Raw genomic sequence first — 18,574 nt, forward strand, 5'->3', positions numbered from 1 at the left:
AGGGGAGGAGGGGGAGAGGGCAAGGGGAGGAGGGGGAGAGGGAATGGGGAGAGGGCAAGGGGAGGAGGGGGGGGAGAGGGCAAGGGGAGGAGAGGGAATGGGGAGAGGGCAAGGGGAGGAGGGGGAGAGGGAATGGGGAGAGGGCAAGGGGAGGAGGGGGAGAGGGAATGGGGAGAGGGCAAGGGGAGGAGGGGGAGAGGGAATGGGGAGAGGGCAAGGGGAGGGGGGGAGAGGGCAAGGGGAGGAGGGGGAGAGGGCAAGGGGAGGAGGGGGAGAGGGCAAGGGGAGGAGGGGGAGAGGGCAAGGGGAGGAGAGGGAATGGGGAGGAGGAGGAGAGGGAATGGGGAGGAGGGGGAGAGGTAATGGGGAGGAGGGGGAGAGGGCAAGGGGAGGAGGGGGACAGGGCATAGGAGGGCATGGAGAGGGCAAGGGGGAGGAGGGGGAGAGGGCAAGGGGAGGAGGGGGAGAGGGCAAGGGGAGGAGGGGGAGAGGGCAAGGGGAGGAGGGGGAGAGGGCAAGGGGAGGAGAGGGAATGGGGAGGAGGGAGGAGAGGGAATGGGGAGGAGGGGGAGAGGTAATGGGGAGGAGGGGGAGAGGGCAAGGGGAGGAGGGGGACAGGGCATAGGAGGGCATGGGGAGGAGGGGGAGAGGGCAAGGGGAGGAGGGGGACAGGGCATAGGAGGGCATGGGGAGGAGGGGGAGAGGGCAAGGGGAGGAGGGGGAGAGGGCATGGGGAGGAGGCGGAGAGGGCAAGGGGAGGGGAGGAGAGGAGGAGGGTAGAGGGCAAGGGGAAGAGGGGGAGAGGGCAAGGGGAGGAGGGGGAGAGGGCAAGGGGAGGAGGGGGAGAGGGCAAGGGGAGGAGGGGGAGAGGGCATAGATACAGAATGAATGGATGGAACTACTGTACTGCAGATACACAATGAATAGATAGAACTACTGTAGATACATTGTGAATAGATAGAACTACTGTATATACATAATGAGTAGATACAGAATGAATAGATAGAACTACTGCACTGTAGATACAGAATGAATAGATAGAACTAGTGTAGATACAGAATGAATAGATATAACTACTGTACTGTAGATACAGAATGAATAGATAGAACTAGTGTACTGTAGATACAGAATGAATAGATAGAACTAGTGTAGATACAGAATGAATGGATAGAACTAGTGTAGATACAGAATGAATAGATAGAACTAGTGTAGATACAGAATGAATAGATAGAACTACTGTAGATACAGAATGAATAGATAGAACTACTGTACTGTAGATACAGAATGAATAGATAGAACTAGTGTAGATACAGAATGAATGGATAGAACTAGTGTAGATACAGAATGAATAGATAGAACTACTGTAGATACAGAATGAAGAGATATAACTACTGTACTGTAGATACAGAATGAATAGATAGAACTACTGTAGATACAGAATGAAGAGATAGAACTACTGTAGATACAGAATGAAGAGATATAACTACTGTAGATACAGAATGAATAGATAGAACTACTGTACTGTAGATACAGAATGAAGAGATAGATCTACTGTAGATACAGAATGAATAGATAGAACTACTGTACTGTAGATACAGAATGAAGAGATAGAACTACTGTACTGTAGATACAGAATGAATAGATAGAACTACTGTAGATACAGAATGAAGAGATATAACTACTGTAGATACAGAATGAATAGATAGAACTACTGTACTGTAGATACAGAATGAAGAGATATAACTACTTTAGATACAGAATGAAGAGATAGAACTACTGTAGATATAGAATGACTAGATAGAACTTCTGTAGATACAGAATGAAGAGACAGAACTACTGTAGATACAGAATGAATAGATAGAACTACTGCAGATACAGAATGAATAGATAGAACTACTGTAGATACAGAATGAATAGATAGAACTACTGTAGATACAGAATGAATCACTAGAACTACTGTAGATACAGAATGAAGAGACAGAACTACTGTAGATACAGAATGAATAGATAGGACTTCAAACAGACTAAAGCACGTGGTCCAACAAGACATATATAAAGCATTAACACACATTGCTGACTTCTTTTTAACAAAGTTTATTTTTTTAAACAAATACATCCTTTTTGTTGAACAGCAAAGCCTCCAGCATTGAATCACAAGAACAAACATGTTGACGACACCGGGCACACGCCTGCATCCACGTGCACATTGCACGCATGTTGATTTTGTCCAACCACACCAGACACAATCAGGACACGCAAGTTGAAATATCCAAACGAACTCTGAACGATTTATATTCATTTGGGACAGGTCTAAACACATGAAACATTCATGGACATTTAGCTAGTTCATTTGTCCTGGGATAAAATTAAAAAACACTGGGTTGTTATTTTACTTGAAATACACAAGGTCAATTTTTTTCCTGGATCTTTGTAGATTTGTTTGAATGTTCTCTACTCTGACAGTGAATCCACAGATAAAAGGGGAAGTCAGTGTCGAGTAATCTCTCCTCCTTCAGTTTTCTTCTTTGGACTTTATATGGCGGTTGGCAACCAGCTTTAAGGTGCATTACCACCACCAACTGGACTGGAGTGTGGACCTCAGTGGCTTTCAATCACCCAAGTGGGTAGATGCTCCTAACAACCAATGAGGAGATGGGAGAGGCGGGACTTGCAGCGCATTCAGCATCACAAATAGAACTTGGTTCTATTTCAGCGCCTGGCTATGCAGATGTTGACGTGCGCAAGCAGTTTGGATGTAATTATTGATTAACATGCATGTGCACATTTATTCCGCAATGTGAGCGGTGTGGTCAGCATGCACGACCCACTTAAGACACAAAATCCCCATTTCATGAATATATTAAAATATATCAAAACTTGAACATTTCAGTCATACAAAGTAAGGCCAGTTTTCAAGAGAGATAATACAAATCTTTACTAACTCTGTTTATTAGATGTACAGTACATGGGAATGAGGAGGTTGTTCACATATGAGAATGGGGAAGTTAGTCACTTATGAGGACAACAGCAGAATGAGGAAGTTTGTCTCTTATGAGGACAACAGCAGAATGAAGACAAGAGCAGAATGAGGTCAACAGCAGAATGAGGACAGCAGCAGAATGATGAGGTGTTTCATCTATGAGGACAACAGCAGAATGAGGAAGTTAGTCACTTATGAGGACAAGAGCAGAATGAGGACAACAGCAGAATGATGAGGTGTTTCATCTATGAGGACAACAGCAGAATGAGGAAGTTAGTCACTTATGAGGACAACAGCAGAATGAGGAAGTTAGTCACTTATGAGGACAACAGCAGAATGAGGAAGTTAGTCTCTTATGAGGACAACAGCAGAATGAGGAAGTTAGTCTCTTATGAGGACAACAGCAGAATGAAGACAAGAGCAGAATGAGGTCAACAGCAGAATGAGGACAAGAGCAGAATGACGACAACAGCAGAATGAGGAAGTTAGTCACTTATGAGGACAACAGCAGAATGAGGAAGTTAGTCTCTTATGAGGACAACAGCAGAATGAAGACAAGAGCAGAATGAGGTCAACAGCAGAATGAGGACAAGAGCAGAATGACGACAACAGCAGAATGAGGAAGTTAGTCTCTTATCAGGACAACAGCAGAATGCGGACAACAGCAGAATGAGGACAACAGCAGAATGAGGAAGTTAGTCACTTATGAGGACAACAGCAGAATGAGGACAACAGCAGAATGAGGAGGTTGTTCATTTATGAGGACAACAGCAGAATGAGGAAGTTAGTCTCTTATGAGGACAACAGCAGAATGAGGACAAGAGCAGAATGACGACAACAGCAGAATGAGGAAGTTAGTCTCTTATGAGGTCAACAGCAGAATGAGGACAAGAGCAGAATGAGGATGTTAGTCACTTATGAGGACAACAGCAGAATGAGGAAGTTAGTCTCTTATGAGGACAACAGCAGAATGAAGACAAAAGCAGAATGAGGTCAACAGCAGAATGAGGACAGCAGCAGAATGAAGAAGTTGTTCATTTATGAAAACAACAGCAGAATGAGTAAGTTAGTCACTTATGAGGACAACAGCAGAATGAGGAAGCTGTTCATTTATGAGGACAAGAGCAGAATGAGTAAGTTAGTCACTTATGAGGACAACAGCAGAATGAGGAAGCTGTTCATTTATGAGGACAAGAGCAGAATGAGGAAGTTAGTCACTTACGAGGACAACAGCAGAATGAGGAAGTTGTTAATTTATGAAGACAACAGCAGAATGAGGACAACAGCAGAATGAGGAGGTTGTTCATTTATGAGAACAACAGCAGAATGAGGAAGTTAGTCACTTATGAGGACAACAGCAGAATGAGGAAGTTAGTCTCTTATGAGGACAACAGCAGAATGAAGACAAGAGCAGAATGAGGTCAACAGCAGAATGAGGACAAGAGCAGAATGAGGAAGTTAGTCACTTATGAGGACAACAGCAAAATGAGGAAGTTAGTCTCTTATGAGGACAAGAGCAGAATGAGGACAACAGCAGAATGAGGAGGTTGTTCATTTATGAGGACAACAGCAGAATGAGGAAGTTAGTCACTTATGAGGACAACAGCAGAATGAGGACAAGAGCAGAATGACGACAACAGCAGAATGAGGAAGTTAGTCTCTTATCAGGACAACAGCAGAATGAGGACAACAGCAGAATGAGGACAACAGCAGAATGAGGAAGTTAGTCACTTATGAGGACAACAGCAGAATGAGGACAACAGCAGAATGAGGAGGTTGTTCATTTATGAGGACAACAGCAGAATGAGGAAGTTAGTCACTTATGAGGACAAAAGCATAATGAGGAAGTTAGTCTCTTATGAGGACAACAGCAGAATGAGGACAAGAGCAGAATGACGACAACAGCAGAATGAGGAAGTTAGTCTCTTATGAGGTCAACAGCAGAATGAGGACAAGAGCAGAATGAGGATGTTAGTCACTTATGAGGACAACAGCAGAATGAGGAAGTTAGTCTCTTATGAGGACAACAGCAGAATGAAGACAAAAGCAGAATGAGGTCAACAGCAGAATGAGGACAGCAGCAGAATGAAGAAGTTGTTCATTTATGAAAACAACAGCAGAATGAGTAAGTTAGTCACTTATGAGGACAACAGCAGAATGAGGAAGCTGTTCATTTATGAGGTCAAGAGCAGAATGAGGAAGTTAGTCACTTACGAGGACAACAGCAGAATGAGGAAGTTGTTCATTTATGAAGACAACAGCAGAATGAGGACAACAGCAGAATGAGGAAGTTGTTCATTTATGAAGACAACAGCAGAATGAGGAAGTTGTTCATTTATGAAGACAACAGCAGAATGAGGACAAGAGCAGAATGAGGAAGTTAGTCACTCATGAAGACAACAACAGAATGAGGACAAGAGCAGAATGAGGAAGTTAGTCTCTTATCAGGACAACAGCAGAATGAGGACAACAGCAGAATGAGGACAACAGCAGAATGAGGAAGTTAGTCACTTATGAGGACAACAGCAGAATGAGGACAACAGCAGAATGAGGAGGTTGTTCATTTATGAGGACAACAGCAGAATGAGGAAGTTAGTCACTTATGAGGACAACAGCAGAATGAGGAAGTTAGTCTCTTATGAGGACAACAGCAGAATGAGGACAAGAGCAGAATGACGACAACAGCAAAATGAGGAAGTTAGTCTCTTATGAGGTCAACAGCAGAATGAGGACAAGAGCAGAATGAGGATGTTAGTCACTTATGAGGACAACAGCAGAATGAGGAAGTTAGTCTCTTATGAGGACAACAGCAGAATGAAGACAAAAGCAGAATGAGGTCAACAGCAGAATGAGGACAGCAGCAGAATGAAGAAGTTGTTCATTTATGAAAACAACAGCAGAATGAGTAAGTTAGTCACTTATGACGACAACAGCAGAATGAGGAAGCTGTTCATTTATGAAGACAACAGCAGAATGAGGACAACAGCAGAATGAGGAAGTTGTTCATTTATGAAGACAACAGCAGAATGAGGAAGTTGTTCATTTATGAAGACAACAGCAGAATGAGGATGTTAGTCACTTATGAGGACAAGAGCAGAATGAGGAAGTTAGTCACTTACGAGGACAACTGCAGAATGAGGAAGTTGTTCATTTATGAAGACAACAGCAGAATGAGGACAACAGCAGAATGAGGAAGTTGTTCATTTATGAAGACAACAGCAGAATGAGGAAGTTGTTCATTTATGAAGACAACAGCAGAATGAGGACAAGAGCAGAATGAGGAAGTTAGTCACTTATGAAGACAACAGCAGAATGAGGACAAGAGCAGAATGAGGAAGTTAGTCACTTATCAGGACAACAGCAGAATGAGGACAACAGCAGAATGAGGAAGTTAGTCACTTATGAGGACAACAGCAGAATGAGGAAGTTAGTCACTTATGAGGACAACAGCAGAATGAGGACAACAGCAGAATGAGGACAACAGCACAATGAGGAAGTTAGTCACTTATGAGGACAACAGCAGAATGAGGAAGTTAGTCTCTTATGAAGACAACAGCAGAATGAGGAAGTTAGTCTCTTATGAGGACAACAGCAGAATGAGGAAGTTAGTCTCTTATGAAGACAACAGCAGAATGAGGAAGTTAGTCTCTTATGAAGACAACAGCAGAATGAGGAAGTTAGTCTCTTATGAGAACAACAGCAGAATGAGGAAGTTAGTCACTTATGAGGACAACAGCAGAATGAGGAAGTTAGTCTCTTATGAAGACAACAGCAGAATGAGGAAGTTAGTCTCTTATGAAGACAACAGCAGAATGAGGAAGTTAGTCTCTTATGAAGACAACAGCAGAATGAGGAAGTTAGTCACTTATCAGGACAACAGCAGAATGAAGACAAGAGCAGAATGAGGAGGTTGTTCATTTACGAGGACAACAGCAGAATGAGGAATCTAACCTGTACCCTAACCTGCACCCCAACATATACCCTAACCTTAACCTGTCCACTGTAACCCTAACCTGCTCACTATAACCCTAACCTGTCCACTGTAACCCTAACCTGTCCACTGTAACCCTAACCTGTCCACTGTAACCCTAACCTGTCCACTGTAACCCTAACCTGTCCACTGTAACCCTAACCTGTCCACTGTAACCCTAACCTGTCCACTGTAACCCTAACCTGTCCACTGTAACCCTAACCTGTCCACTGTAACCCTAACCTGTCCACTGTAACCCTAGCCTGTCCACTGTAACCCTAACCTGTCCACTATAACCCTAACCTGTCCACTGTAACCCTAACCTGTCCACTGTAACCCTAACCTGTCCACTGTAACCCTAGCCTGTCCACTGTAACCCTAACTTGTCCACTGTAACCCTAACCTGTCCACTGTAACCCTAACCTGTCCACTGTAACCCTAACCTGTCCACTGTAACCCTAACCTGTCCACTGTAACCCTAACCTGTCCACTGTAACCCTAGCCTGTCCACTGTAACCCTAACCTGTCCACTGTAACCCTAGCCTGTCCACTGTAACCCTAACCTGTCCACTGTAACCCTAACCTGTCCACTGTAACCCTAACCTGTCCACTGTAACCCTAACCTGTCCACTGTAACCCTAACCTGTCCACTGTAACCCTAACCTGTATCATATCCTAACCTGTCCACGGTAACCCTAACCTGTCCACTGTAACCCTAACCTGTATCATATCCTAACCTGTCCACGGTAACCCTAACCTGTCCCCTATCCTAACCTGCAACCCTAACCTGTCCACTATAACCCTAACCTGTCCCCTATCCTAACCTGCAACCCTAACCTGTCCACTATAACCCTAACCTGTCCCCTATCCTAACCTGTAACCCTAACCTGTCCACTATAACCCTAACCAGTACCCTAACCCTAACCCGTACCGTGTAACACTATCCTGTCCCCTATCCTAACCTGTAACCCTAACCTGTACCCTATCCTAACCTGTACCCTATCCTAACCTGTACCCTATCCTAACCTGTACCCTAACCTGTCCACTATCCTAACCTGTAACCCTAACCTGTACCCTATCCTAATCTGTACCCTAACCTGTACCCTATCCTGTCCCCTATCCTAACCTGTAACCCTAACCTGTACCCTATCCTAATCTGTACCCTAACCTGTACCCTATCCTAACCTGTACCCTAACCTGTACCCTATCCTGTCCCCTATCCTAACCTGTAACCCTAACCTGTACCCTATCCTAACCTGTACCCTAACCTGTACCCTATCCTGTCCCCTATCCTAACCTGTAACCCTAACCTGTACCCTACCCTAACCTGTACCCTATCCTGTCCCCTATCCTAACCTGTAACCCTAACCTGTACCCTATCCTAACCTGTACCCTAACCTGTACCCTATCCTGTCCCCTATCCTAACCTGTAACCCTAACCTGTACCCTATCCTAACCTGTACCCTAACCTGTACCCTATCCTGTCCCCTATCGTAACCTGTAACCCTAACCTGTACCCTACCCTAACCTGTACCCTATCTTGTCCCCTATCCTAACCTGTAACCCTAACCTGTACCCTATCCTAACCTGTACCCTATCCTGTCCCCTATCCTAACCTGTACCCTAACCTGTACCCTGTCCTGTCCCCTATCCTAACCTGTACCCTATCCTAACCTGTAACCCTAACCTGTACCCTACCCTAACCTGTACCCTATCTTGTCCCCTATCCTAACCTGTAACCCTAACCTGTACCCTATCCTAACCTGTACCCTATCCTGTCCCCTATCCTAACCTGTAACCCTAACCTGTACCCTATCCTAACCTGTACCCTATCCTGTCCCCTATCCTAACCTGTAACCCTAACCTGTACCGTGTAACCTGTCCCCTATCACATGTACATTTCTACAATCTAGATAGCTTTACAGAAGGCAGGGATTCAAATACCATTTCTGTTGGCGCTGAAATCCCTCCATAGGAAACACTATCAACGTGTTTCATCTATTGCCCCAGAAAATGTGTTTTTAGAATGCTGTGCAACATATAAAAGACCTTGTATGGACAGCAGTTTTTGAATTAGTCTCTGTGGCTGCTTTTGGACCAATCATGTGTGCTACAGACACACATTCAACAAATCAGAAAAGATAGGCAGGTTTCAGGAAGTGTTGCTTCTCTTCCTGGTTCTGGGTCTTTTCTTCATGATCATCTCCGTCTCCTGGTCGCTCTCACAGTCCCTCTGGAAGTATGATAAAACAACAGACCTTATTAACCCGAGCTCAAACCTTAACTAGAGCTGCAAACCTTAAAAAGAGCTGTAAACCTTAACCTGAGCTGCAAACCTTAACATGAGCTGCAAACCTGAAACTGAGCTGCAAACCTTAACCTAAGCTGTAACCTTAACCTGAGCTGCAAACCTTAACCTAAGCTGTAACCTTAACCCGAGCTGCAAACCTTAACCTGAGCTGCAAACCCGAGCTACAAACCTGAGCTGCAAACCTTAACCTGAGCTGCAAACCTTAACCCGAGCTGCAAACCTTAACCCGAGCTGCAAACCTTAACCCGAGCTGCAAACCTTAACCCGAGCTGCAAACCTTAACCCGAGCTGCAAACCTTAACCCGAGCTGCAAACCTTAACCTGAGCTGCAAACCTTAACCTGAGCTGCAAACCCGAGCTGCAAACCTTAACCTGAGCTTCAAACCTGTGCTGCCAACCTTAACCCGAGCTGCAACCCTTAACCCGAGCTGCAAACCTTAACCTGAGCTGCAAACCTTAACCTGAGCTGCAAACCTTAACCTGAGCTGCAAACCCTTAACCTGAGCTGCAAACCTTAACCTGAGCTGCAAACCTTAACCTGAGCTGCAAACCTTAACCTGAGCTGCAAACCCTTAACCCGAGCTGCAAACCTTAACCTGAGCTGCAAACCTTAACCTGAGCTGCAAACCCTTAACCTGAGCTGCAAACCTTAACCTGAGCTGCAAACCTTAACCCGAGATGCAAACCCTTAACCCGAGCTGTAACCTTAACCTGAGCTGCAAACCTTAACCCGAGATGCAAACCCTTAACCCGAGCTGCAAACCTTAACCTGAGCTGCAAACCCGAGCTGCAAACCTTAACCCGAGATGCAAACCCTTAACCCGAGCTGTAACCTTAACCTGAGCTGCAAACCTTAACCTGAGCTGCAAACCCGAGCTGCAAACCTTAACCTGAGCTTCAAACCTGTGCTGCCAACCTTAACCCGAGCTGCAACCCTTAACCCGAGCTGCAAACCTTAACCTGAGCTGCAAACCTTAACCTGAGCTGCAAACCTTAACCTGAGCTGCAAACCCTTAACCCGAGCTGCAAACCTTAACCTGAGCTGCAAACCTTAACCTGAGCTGCAAACCTTAACCTGAGCTGCAAACCCTTAACCCGAGCTGCAAACCTTAACCTGAGCTGCAAACCTTAACCTGAGCTGCAAACCCTTAACCTGAGCTGCAAACCTTAACCTGAGCTGCAAACCTTAACCCGAGATGCAAACCCTTAACCCGAGCTGTAACCTTAACCTGAGCTGCAAACCTTAACCCGAGATGCAAACCCTTAACCCGAGCTGCAAACCTTAACCTGAGCTGCAAACCCGAGCTGCAAACCTTAACCCGAGATGCAAACCCTTAACCCGAGCTGTAACCTTAACCTGAGCTGTAACCTTACCCTGAGCTGTAACCTTAACCTGAGCTGTAACCTTAACCTGAGCTGTAACCTTAACCTGAGCTGTAACCTTACCCTGAGCTGTAACCTTAACCTGAGCTGTAACCTTAACCTGAGCTGTAACCTTAACCTGAGCTGCAACCTTAACCTGAGCTGCAACCTTAACCTGAGCTGTAACCTTAACCTGAGCTGTAACCTTAACCTGAGCTGTAACCTTAACCTGAGCTGTAACCTTAACCTGAGCTGTAACCTTAACCTGAGCTGTAACCTTACCCTGAGCTGTAACCTTAACCTGAGCTGTAACCTTAACCTGAGCTGTAACCTTAACCTGAGCTGTAACCTTAACCTGAGCTGTAACCTTAACCTGAGCTGTAACCTTAACCTGAGCTGTAACCTTAACCTGAGCTGTAACCTTAACCTGAGCTGCAACCTTAACCTGAGCTGTAACCTTAACCTGAGCTGTAACCTTAACCTGAGCTGTAACCTTAACCTGAGATGCAAACCCTTAACCCGAGCTGTAGCCTTAACCTGAGCTGTAACCTTAACCTGAGCTGTAACCTTACCCTGAGCTGTAACCTTAACCTGAGCTGTAACCTTAACCTGAGCTGTAACCTTAACCTGAGCTGTAACCTTAACCTGAGCTGCAACCTTAACCTGAGCTGTAACCTTAACCTGAGCTGTAACCTTAACCTGAGCTGTAACCTTAACCTGAGATGCAAACCCTTAACCCGAGCTGTAGCCTTAACCTGAGCTGTAACCTTAACCTGAGCTGTAACCTTAACCTGAGCTGTAACCTTAACCTGAGTTGTAACCTTAACCTGAGCTGTAACCTTAACCTGAGATGCAAACCCTTAACCCGAGCTGTAGCCTTAACCTGAGCTGTAACCTTAACCTGAGCTGTAACCTTAACCTGAGCTGTAACCTTAACCTGAGTTGTAACCTTAACCTGAGCTGTAACCTTAACCTGAGATGCAAACCCTTAACCCGAGCTGTAGCCTTAACCTGAGCTGTAACCTTAACCTGAGCTGTAACCTTAACCTGAGCTGTAACCTTAACCTGAGATGCAAACCCTTAACCCGAGCTGTAGCCTTAACCTGAGCTGTAACCTTAACCTGAGCTGTAACCTTACCCTGAGCTGTAACCTTAACCTGAGCTGTAACCTTAACCTGAGCTGTAACCTTAACCTGAGCTGTAACCTTAACCTGAGCTGCAACCTTAACCTGAGCTGTAACCTTAACCTGAGCTGTAACCTTAACCTGAGCTGTAACCTTAACCTGAGATGCAAACCCTTAACCCGAGCTGTAGCCTTAACCTGAGCTGTAACCTTAACCTGAGCTGTAACCTTAACCTGAGCTGTAACCTTAACCTGAGTTGTAACCTTAACCTGAGCTGTAACCTTAACCTGAGATGCAAACCCTTAACCCGAGCTGTAGCCTTAACCTGAGCTGTAACCTTAACCTGAGCTGTAACCTTAACCTGAGCTGTAACCTTAACCTGAGTTGTAACCTTAACCTGAGCTGTAACCTTAACCTGAGATGCAAACCCTTAACCCGAGCTGTAGCCTTAACCTGAGCTGTAACCTTAACCTGAGCTGTAACCTTAACCTGAGCTGTAACCTTACCCTGAGCTGTAACCTTAACCCGAGCTGTAACCTTACCCTGAGCTGTAACCTTAACCCGAGCTGCAAACCTTAACCTGAGCTGTAACCTTAACCCGAGCTGCAAACCTTAACCTGAGCTGTAACCTTAACCCGAGCTGCAAACCTTAACCTGAGCTGTAACCTTAACCTGAGCTGCAAACCTTAACCTGAGCTGTAACCTTACCCTGAGCTGTAACCTTAACCTGAGCTGTAACCTTAACCTGAGCTGTAACCTTAACCCGAGCTGCAAACCTTAACCTGAGCTGTAACCTTAACCTGAGCTGTAACCTTAACCTGAGCTGTAACCTTAACCTGAGCTGCAACCTTAACCTGAGCTGTAACCTTAACCTGAGCTGTAACCTTAACCTGAGATGCAAACCCTTAACCCGAGCTGTAGCCTTAACCTGAGCTGTAACCTTAACCTGAGCTGTAACCTTAACCTGAGCTGTAACCTTACCCTGAGCTGTAACCTTAACCCGAGCTGTAACCTTACCCTGAGCTGTAACCTTAACCCGAGCTGCAAACCTTAACCTGAGCTGTAACCTTAACCCGAGCTGCAAACCTTAACCTGAGCTGTAACCTTAACCCGAGCTGCAAACCTTAACCTGAGCTGTAACCTTAACCCGAGCTGCAAACCTTAACCTGAGCTGTAACCTTAACCTGAGCTGCAAACCTTAACCTGAGCTGTAACCTTAACCCGAGCTGCAAACCTTAACCTGAGCTGTAACCTTCACCTGAGCTGTAACCTTAACCTGAGCTGTAACCTTAACCTGAGATGCAAACCCTTAACCCGAGCTGTAGCCTTAACCTGAGCTGTAACCTTAACCTGAGCTGTAACCTTAACCTGAGCTGTAACCTTACCCTGAGCTGTAACCTTAACCCGAGCTGTAACCTTACCCTGAGCTGTAACCTTAACCCGAGCTGCAAACCTTAACCTGAGCTGTAACCTTAACCCGAGCTGCAAACCTTAACCTGAGCTGTAACCTTAACCCGAGCTGCAAACCTTAACCTGAGCTGTAACCTTAACCTGAGCTGCAAACCTTAACCTGAGCTGTAACCTTACCCTGAGCTGTAACCTTAACCTGAGCTGTAACCTTAACCTGAGCTGTAACCTTAACCCGAGCTGCAAACCTTAACCTGAGCTGTAACCTTAACCTGAGCTGTAACCTTAACCTGAGCTGTAACCTTAACCTGAGCTGCAACCTTAACCTGAGCTGTAACCTTAACCTGAGCTGTAACCTTAACCTGAGATGCAAACCCTTAACCCGAGCTGTAGCCTTAACCTGAGCTGTAACCTTAACCTGAGCTGTAACCTTAACCTGAGCTGTAACCTTACCCTGAGCTGTAACCTTAACCCGAGCTGTAACCTTACCCTGAGCTGTAACCTTAACCCGAGCTGCAAACCTTAACCTGAGCTGTAACCTTAACCCGAGCTGCAAACCTTAACCTGAGCTGTAACCTTAACCCGAGCTGCAAACCTTAACCTGAGCTGTAACCTTAACCTGAGCTGCAAACCTTAACCTGAGCTGTAACCTTAACCCGAGCTGCAAACCTTAACCTGAGCTGTAACCTTCACCTGAGCTGTAACCTTAACCTGAGCTGTAACCTTAACCTGAGATGCAAACCCTTAACCTGAGCTGTAACCTTACCCTGAGCTGTAACCTTACCCTGAGCTGTAACCTTACCCTGAGCTGTAACCTTAACCCGAGCTGTAACCTTAACCCGAGCTGTAACCTTAACCTGAGCTGTAACCTTACCCTGAGCTGTAACCTTACCCTGAGCTGTAACCTAACCCTGAGCTGTAACCTTACCCTGAGCTGTAACCTTACCCTGAGTTGTAACCTTACCCTGAGCTGTAACCTTAACCTGAGCTGTAACCTTAACCCGAGCTGTAACCTTACCCTGAGCTGTAACCTTAACCCGAGCTGCAAACCTTAACCTGAGCTGTAACCTTACCCTGAGCTGTAACCTTAACCCGAGCTGTAACCTTAACCTGAGCTGTAGCCTTAACCTGAGCTGTAACCTTAACCTGAGCTGTAACCTTAACCTGAGCTGTAACCTTACCCTGAGCTGTAACCTTAACCCGAGCTGTAACCTTACCCTGAGCTGTAACCTTAACCCGAGCTGCAAACCTTAACCTGAGCTGTAACCTTAACCCGAGCTGCAAACCTTAACCTGAGCTGTAACCTTAACCCGAGCTGCAAACCTTAACCTGAGCTGTAACCTTAACCTGAGCTGCAAACCTTAACCTGAGCTGTAACCTTAACCCGAGCTGCAAACCTTAACCTGAGCTGTAACCTTAACCTGAGCTGTAACCTTAACCTGAGCTGTAACCTTAACCTGAGATGCAAACCCTTAACCTGAGCTGTAACCTTACCCTGAGCTGTAACCTTACCCTGAGCTGTAACCTTAACCCGAGCTGTAACCTTAACCCGAGCTGTAACCTTAACCCGAGCTGTAACCTTAACCTGAGCTGTAACCTTACCCTGAGCTGTAACCTTACCCTGAGCTGTAACCTAACCCTGAGCTGTAACCTTACCCTGAGCTGTAACCTTACCCTGAGTTGTAACCTTACCCTGAGCTGTAACCTTAACCTGAGCTGTAACCTTAACCCGAGCTGTAACCTTACCCTGAGCTGTAACCTTAACCCGAGCTGCAAACCTTAACCTGAGCTGTAACCTTAACCCGAGCTGCAAACCTTACCCTGAGCTGTAACCTTAACCTGAGCTGTAACCTTAACCTGAGTTGTAACCTTGGTTACCCTGAGCCAGAAACAACTGTTGTGCACCACCCTTACCACTCAACAGCATGCCTCAATTTGCAGCATACGGTTTATTTTGCATTCAGAGAATGCCATCACTGTCTGTCACACACACAGTCACACTTCTGTTCCCAAAACAACTGAATGTACAGTGTGCAACCATCAACAGAGTTAATTATGTATTACTTATTTTAGTTTGAGAACTAACAGAATAACATGTCTGTGGAAAACAGAAGCAGCATTCTGCACCGTGACAGTACCCAGGCGGCATATTTATAACATCTTTCACAGGGACGGTACTGTTGCCTACTGTATACTGCTAACAACACATACTGTACTAAACACTGTAATAGAATCATGCTGCCAGTCCCATAGACCTGCTGTAGATCTGATCTAGTTAACCCATAGACCTGCTGTAGATCTGATCTAGTTAACCCATAGACCTGCTGTAGAACTGATCTAGTTAACCCATAGACCTGCTGCTACCAGTGATAACTAATGTAGATCTGATCTAGTTAGCCCATAGATCTGCTGCTACCAGTGATAGCTCATGTAGAAAAACACCAAACTTGACTCTTTAGATAAGAGCATCTGATGAAGGACTCTGGATAAGAGCATCTGATGAAGGACTCTGGATAAGAGCATCTGATGAAGGACTCTGGATAAGATGACTATCTAAATGTAGACTACAGCAGTGGAGGCTGCTGAGGGGAGGACGGCTCATAATAATGGCTGGAATGGAGCCAATGGAACGGCATCAAACCATGTTTGATATTTTTGACTCCATTCCACTCATTCCGATCCAGTCATTACCACGAGCCTGTCCTCCCCAATTAAGGTGCCACCAGCCTCCTGTGGACTAGACTGTGAGCTCCTATTGTACGTACCTCGTCCTGGGCTGCCAGCTTGGGATGACCTTTCTTCATCATGCGAGTTAAATGGTTACAGAGAGACACAATTCTGAAGGAAAGCTGTAGGGGGGAGAGTTCAGAGTGATAAGAGGCTCCATCTACACAAATCAAACCAGGCTGGGAGGGAATGTAGGCCCTGAGGCAGACACACAGTTGTGATTAGGAGAGCAACCAAGTCCATAAATTAATTCCCCAAAAGGTTTCTTTCCATACACTCCTATTGCCGTGTAAGGTCTGTTTTACCTTCCACCTGCGTCGGGCGTATTGTCTCCTGAAGTTCTCCAGGTTGACCACAGACTGTCTCTTTACCAGGGCCTGTCTGGAGTCCAACGGCTGCACGGGGACAACACACATGGTTAAAGACAGGGATCTATACCTAGGAAATCCTATCTTTCCCTTTTGGCCCTGTCCGGGGGTGTCATTGGATGGGGCCACAGTGTCTCCTGACCCCTCCTGTCTCAGCCTCCAGTATTTATGCTGCAGTAGTTTGTGTCGGGGGGCTAGGGTCAGTTTGTTATGTCTGGAGTCCAACGGCTGCAGGGGGACAACACACACGGTTAAAGACAGGGATCTATACCTAGGAAATCTATGGTAAGCAACAGTGTTGTGTCCAATTCAAGACCGGAGCAAACCAAGACGAAGAGGGGGACAAGACCAGAATAATGTGAGTCCAATTCACCACCATGTCCAGTATTTCTGGGTTATATTTCAGAACAACATAGCGATGAAAAAAATAGCCATTCTAAAAATTAGTACTAACCCAAACACAGTGGGGAAGAATGGGCCTTCTACGCCTTCAAAGGCTAAGGATTAATTAAACATGTTTTATTTTATTTATTTAACCAGGCAAGTCAGGTTAAGGACAAATTCTTATTTACAATGACGGCCTACCAAAAGGAAGGGACGGGGGCTAGGAGAGTGTCCATGATCATGTCTTTGAATGAAGAGATGGAGATAAAACTGTCCAGTGATATTAAGTATCTAATGCAGGAATCTAATGCAGGAACATTTAGATAAACCCTCTCAAACTTTTTCAGCTAGTTGGCCGTCAAAATTGCACTGATAAACAATGGGGAAATGTAGCCTCCTCGTCCTTCTGCAGCTTGCCTGCCAATGCATGCTTGTCCCAACCAAGCACCCAAGCTTGCTGGCTAGCTACTTCCAGACACAAATGAGAGAACAGAACTCTGACCATTTTACCGGCCGTAGCAGAGCTGGTTAGGCTGTTTACATGTTATCCAGAGAGTTCTTGACTAACTATTAAGGTTTTTACTTTTTACTCGTCGTAGCAGAGCTGGTTAGGCCTTTTCTATTTGCCTAAATTTACTGACAGTCAGGGTGGCAACATTTCAATCTCTGCAGAACAGAATGTTATAGTCGAGCTTTAAAGTGTTCAACAAATATACCATGATAAACCATTACCTGTATCCAGGGATGGTTCAGAGCACCATGGATAGTCAACCGTTTTCTGAAAGGCAAAGACCAACAGTAAAGGTTTGTTAGCTTAGCGAGGGGACGCTAGTACACACACACATAAAGAAGTGTTTTTCGCTCTATGAAAACAGATGGTTGGCAAGTGAACAAGTCCCATCCTGCCTCGACACTGACAACCTCTGGGGTATGCATGTACTGTAGGTTCCTTCCCAGCTGGATATTGTGTCTGTGTCTCTCAAGGAAACAAGTCCAGTGACTAATCAATTAACAAAGAAAGATGAATACTGGAGGGATGCTAGTCCTGAGCTACAGGCAGTTAGATTTGGGTATATAATTTTCGGCAAAAATTGAAAAAAAGGGTTGGATCCTTGTTAAGTATGCTGCTTTAATTCTCTTTCTCCCTCCCCTCCAGGAGGACCTGAGCCCTGGGACCATGCCTCAGGACTACCTGGCCCAATGACTCCTTGCAGTCCCCAGTCCACCTGGTTGTGCTGCTGCTCCAGTTTCAACTGTTCTGCCTGGAACACTGACCTGTTCACCGGACGTGCTGTTTTTGACTCTCTCTACCTCACCTGCTGTCTCTTAACTCTGAACGCTCGGGTATAAAACTCCTGAGGTGCTATACCCTCTACAACCACTGTGATTATTATTATTATTTGACCCTGCTGGTCATCTATGAACATTTTAACATCTTGGCCATGTACTGTTATAATCTCCACCCGGCACAGCCAGAAGAGGACTGGCCACCCCTCACAGCCTGCTTCCTCTCTAGGTTTCTTCCTAGGTTTTGGCCTTTCTAGGGAGTTTTTCCTAACCACCGTGCTTCTACACCTGCATTGCTTGCTGTTTGGGGTTTTAGGCTGGGTTTCTGTACAGCACTTTGTGACATCAGCTGATGTAAGAAGGGCTTCATAAATAAATATGATTGATTGATGTTAAGTAACACACAATAGCGCTGAGCAATCAGTGCTTTTTGAGGTTGTTTCGGTTGGATTATTTTAAAAAATTATCTTGTTTTCGGTGTATATTTTTTTTAAATAATGAAATGCGCTATGCATTATGTGGGTTGAACGCTGTAACAAAACAGAATAAAACAATGAATCACTGTCCATTACTGCTGATCATTTATTAACCATCATTTATTCACTTCACTATAATAACATATTTCAGTTGTTGTGTTTATTACATTAGTTAGAT

At 45.4% G+C, this 18,574-nt stretch overlaps 1 protein-coding gene across 8 annotated transcripts in view; it reads right to left on the bottom strand.

Moving 5' to 3' along the window:
* Nucleotides 1–2,078: 2,078 nt before the first annotated feature.
* The window catches only part of dapk2b (death-associated protein kinase 2b), a 77,357-nt gene continuing 60,861 nt past the window's right edge, over nt 2,079–18,574 (bottom strand). For 2 of the 8 annotated variants that reach the window (XM_064990240.1, XM_064990239.1), the window contains exons 9-12: nt 17,366–17,411; nt 16,187–16,276; nt 15,920–16,003; nt 2,079–9,183 (exon numbers count right to left, since the gene is read on the bottom strand). In XM_064990240.1, the coding sequence (XP_064846312.1) occupies nt 9,103–9,183; nt 15,920–16,003; nt 16,187–16,276; nt 17,366–17,411 (301 nt within the window). In that variant the 3' untranslated portion in view covers nt 2,079–9,102. The remainder of the gene's footprint in view (nt 9,184–15,919; nt 16,004–16,186; nt 16,277–17,365; nt 17,412–18,574) is intronic. The other 6 variants (XR_010458056.1, XR_010458055.1, XR_010458059.1 and 3 more) reach the window with 6 other exon arrangements.

Source organism: Oncorhynchus masou, chromosome 15 (genome assembly GCF_036934945.1).
Source record: "Oncorhynchus masou masou isolate Uvic2021 chromosome 15, UVic_Omas_1.1, whole genome shotgun sequence".
Lineage (NCBI taxonomy): Eukaryota > Metazoa > Chordata > Actinopteri > Salmoniformes > Salmonidae > Oncorhynchus > Oncorhynchus masou.